Genomic DNA, 3,804 nt, shown 5'->3' with positions numbered 1-3,804 from the left:
CTGGTCCTGGTTACATGAGTGTTAGCTAAACCTACCTCTGCATCAGTAGGACAAAAATCATTAACTATGTGGCAAATGTTCCTGAGCACCTTACTCAGGACAGTACTGGATATGGCAGTTCGGTGTGTGCGTGTGTGCGTGTGTGTGCGTTCGTGCGTATGTGGATGGGGGGCAGGGCATCATTTTTAGTACGAATTACTAGCACTATGGTAGGTAAATATCGACACAGTGCATTCTTTCAGGAATTTCCTGTCATCAGTCTAGCCCAGAAACAAATTTTAACACAGGAAAAGCACTAAGCACCATGCTTAGCACTGGGAGGGGATGGGGTGGCTTACTTTGGTGTATACAGCGTACATGCCAAGTGTGTTTACCCTTTTAAATTGCATTTAGCAGATAGATACCTAGATATCCCAGCACCATTTATGCTGGAATGAGCTGTCATTTCTCTAGTACCTTAGAAGACCTCCTTGATTTCCTAGGAATATTAATCGTGGCACTTATTTACGCATACCGGACACTGCCTCTGGGCTTTCTATTCTGTTCCAGAGACCCGGTACCAGAATATTTAAATCACTGTGGCGTTAGACACGTTTTAATATCTGATAGGGCCAGTTTCTGCGCATTGCACTTTTTTTTTTCCCTTTCAGGATCGTGTTCAGGCCCGCGGCAGGGGGCGGGGTCGCGCCTCCTCCGCGGCTCTGGTTCCAGCCCAGGCCTCACGGACGCGGAGATGGAAATCCCGAGGCTGCTCACGGCTCGCGGGACACGACGGGGCGGAGGCGCTGGCAGCCCCGCGGGCGGCGGCCGGGTCCACGGAGGCCCCGACCCGCGGGCTGGCCGGGTCCCCGCGCGCCGCCTCCTGCTGCTCCGGGGCCCCCAAGATGGCGGGCCGGGACCGCGGTGCGAGGAGGCCCGCGCGGCCTCACGGGGCCCGGGCCCGGGCCCGGGCCCGAGCCTGTTGCTTCCGAGGCCTAATCAAGCTGGCGGCGGCGGCGGCGGCGGCGGCGGCGGCGGCCGCGACGACTTCTTCCTGGTGCTGCTGGACCCGGTGGGTGGCGACGTGGAGACACCGGGCTCTGGCCAGGCCTTAGGGCCCGTATGGAGGGAGGAGGCTGAGTCAAGCCCAGGGCTCCAGGGGGGTGAGAGCGGCTCAAACCCCGCGGGCCTGCCTGCGCTGGGCCCCCGTTGCTTGTCAGTGGCCCCAGTCCGGGCCCCGATCCCCTCCCCAGGTCTGGGCCCAGCTGCGGCCTTCGCGGGCACCGTCACCATCCACAACCAGGACCTGCTGCTGCGCTTGGAGAACGGCTTCCTCACCCTAGCCACGCCCCCGCCGCCAGCCTGGGAGCCCGGAGTGGCGCCTGCCCTGCAGCCTGGGGGTCTAATCGCTCCGCAAGCAGGGGCCCCGCACGCTGCGCAGCCGGGCGACTGTCCGGACCTGCCTCCCGACCTCCTGTTAGCGGAGCCGGCCGAACCCGCACCCGCCCCGGCGGCGCCTGAAGAGGAGGCGGAGGGCCGGGCCGCCGCTGAGAGTACCCAAGGGCCGCTGGGCCCGGGCCCGGGCGCGGGCGTGGTGCTGTACCTGTGTCCTGAGGCGCAGTGTGGACAAACCTTCGCCAAGAAGCACCAGCTGAAGGTGCACCTGCTGACTCACAGCAGCAGCCAGGGCCAGCGGCCCTTCAAGTGTCCCCTGAGTGGCTGCGGCTGGACCTTCACCACCTCTTACAAGCTTAAGAGACACCTGCAGTCGCACGACAAACTGCGGCCCTTCGGCTGCCCTGCCGACGGCTGTGGCAAGAGCTTCACCACGGTGTACAACCTCAAGGCGCACATGAAGGGCCATGAGCAGGAGAACTCATTTAAGTGCGAGGTGTGCGAGGAGAGTTTCCCCACCCAGGCCAAGCTCAGCGCCCACCAGCGCAGCCACTTTGAGCCTGAGAGGCCCTACCAGTGTGCGTTTTCCGGCTGCAAGAAGACATTTATCACGGTGAGTGCTCTGTTTTCCCATAATCGCGCCCACTTTCGGGAACAGGAACTCTTTTCCTGCTCCTTTCCTGGCTGCAGCAAACAGTACGACAAAGCTTGTCGACTGAAAATTCACCTGAGGAGCCACACGGGCGAGAGACCTTTCCTTTGTGACTTTGATGGCTGTGGCTGGAACTTCACCAGCATGTCTAAGCTCTTACGGCATAAAAGGAAACACGACGATGACCGGAGATTCATGTGTCCTGTGGAAGGCTGTGGGAAATCTTTCACAAGGGCCGAACATCTGAAAGGCCACAGCATAACCCACCTGGGCACAAAGCCTTTTGTGTGCCCAGTGGAAGGCTGCTGTGCCAGGTTCTCTGCTCGAAGCAGCCTCTACATTCACTCCAAGAAACACTTGCAGACTGTGGACACTTGGAAAAGCCGTTGCCCAGTCTCCACTTGTAATAAACTATTCACATCCAAGCACAGCATGAAGACACACATGGCCAAAAGGCACAACCTGGGCCAGGAACTCTTAGCTCAGCTGGAAGCTGCAAATTCTCTTACGCCCAGCAGTGAACTTACCAGCCAGGGACCGAGGGATCTCAGTGATGCAGAGCTAGTGTCTCTCTTCTCTGATGTGCCTAGCAGTAGCTCTGCTGCAGTGCTGGACACCGCATTGGTGAACGCTGGGATCTTGACTATTGATGTGGCTTCTATGAGCTCAACTCTGGCAGGGAACCTCCCTGCTAATAATAATAATAATAATAATAATAATAATAATAATACTGCCTTAGGGCAGGCTGTGGACCCTCGGTCCTTGATGGCCACCAGTGACCTTCCTCAGAGTCTGGATACCTCCCTCTTTTTCGGAACGACTGCCGCGGGTTTTCAGCAGAGCCCCTCAGATGTGGATGATGTCTCCAGTCTAAGTGCAGGGCCATTGGGATCTCTGGGCTCTTTGGCTGTGAAAAACTCCAGTCAAGAGCCCCAAGCTTTGACCCCCAGCAGCAAGCTAACAGGGGACACAGATGCTCTGACTCCTTCAAGCACTCTTTGTGAAAACAGTGTCTCAGAACTACTGACACCAACCAAAGTGGACTGGAACGTAGTGCATCCTGACTCTGACTTCTTTGGACAGGAGCAAGAAACCCAGTTTGGATTCTCCAATCCCCCAGGGAACCATGGTTCTCAGAAAGAAACAGATCTTATCACAGTGACTGGCAGCTCATTTTTGGTATGAACTAACTATTCATTCCTCACCACTTTTATTAATTACACTCAATTTTAAGGATATTCTGGACTGAATGTTTAAAATGCAGTCATTTTTTCATAGGTTTGACAAAGAACAGAGCCCTGGGCTACAAGTTTGGAGATTTAAATTCTGATCTTGAGTCTGGAACTGTCAAGTTGGGTGACCCTGAGCAAGTCACTTAACCTATCTGAGCCTTAATTTCCTTATTTATAAAATAAGGTGTTTCTAATGTCTTTTTCAGCTCTGTACTTTCATGATTTTGTGCTCTTTCTGGAAAAAACTTAGGACATTTTACAGTGATTAACTATTGCATGTGCTTCTAATGTAATGAAAACTGCATTGAGAGTTAATGATCAGAGAACATGAAACTGTTGTTTAACTTTAAAAACTTAATGAAAATTTTACAAAATGCCAAAAGATTTCTAAAATCTAGTCATGAAGCTTGAAAAAATAAGAAAGCTAAGACTATGGGTCGGTTCTTTTTATCTGTTTATGGTTCTGTCCTCTGTTTTGATGGAAGGCTGTGTTGTAGAAAGTGCCAAGGCTTTGAGATGACACAGAACCAGAGTGAAATACTGATT

General features: G+C 53.9%; 1 protein-coding gene across 1 annotated transcript; it reads left to right on the top strand.

The window, feature by feature from the left end:
- Positions 1-718: 718 nt before the first annotated feature.
- On the top strand, positions 719-3,211 carry LOC311187116 (zinc finger X-linked protein ZXDB-like; the record flags this gene model as incomplete). Its single annotated transcript, XM_084258376.1, has 1 exon — positions 719-3,211. The coding sequence occupies exon 1, from the start codon at positions 734-736 to the stop codon at positions 3,209-3,211; it is 2,478 nt and encodes an 825-aa protein (XP_084114502.1). The 5' UTR covers positions 719-733.
- Positions 3,212-3,804: the final 593 nt, after the last annotated feature.

The sequence above is a fragment of the Talpa europaea genome (genome assembly GCF_964194135.1).
Source record: "Talpa europaea genome assembly, chromosome: X".
NCBI lineage: Eukaryota > Metazoa > Chordata > Mammalia > Eulipotyphla > Talpidae > Talpa > Talpa europaea.
Note: the sequence above shows the minus strand (reverse complement) of the source record. Positions and strands in the feature narration are given on the sequence as shown.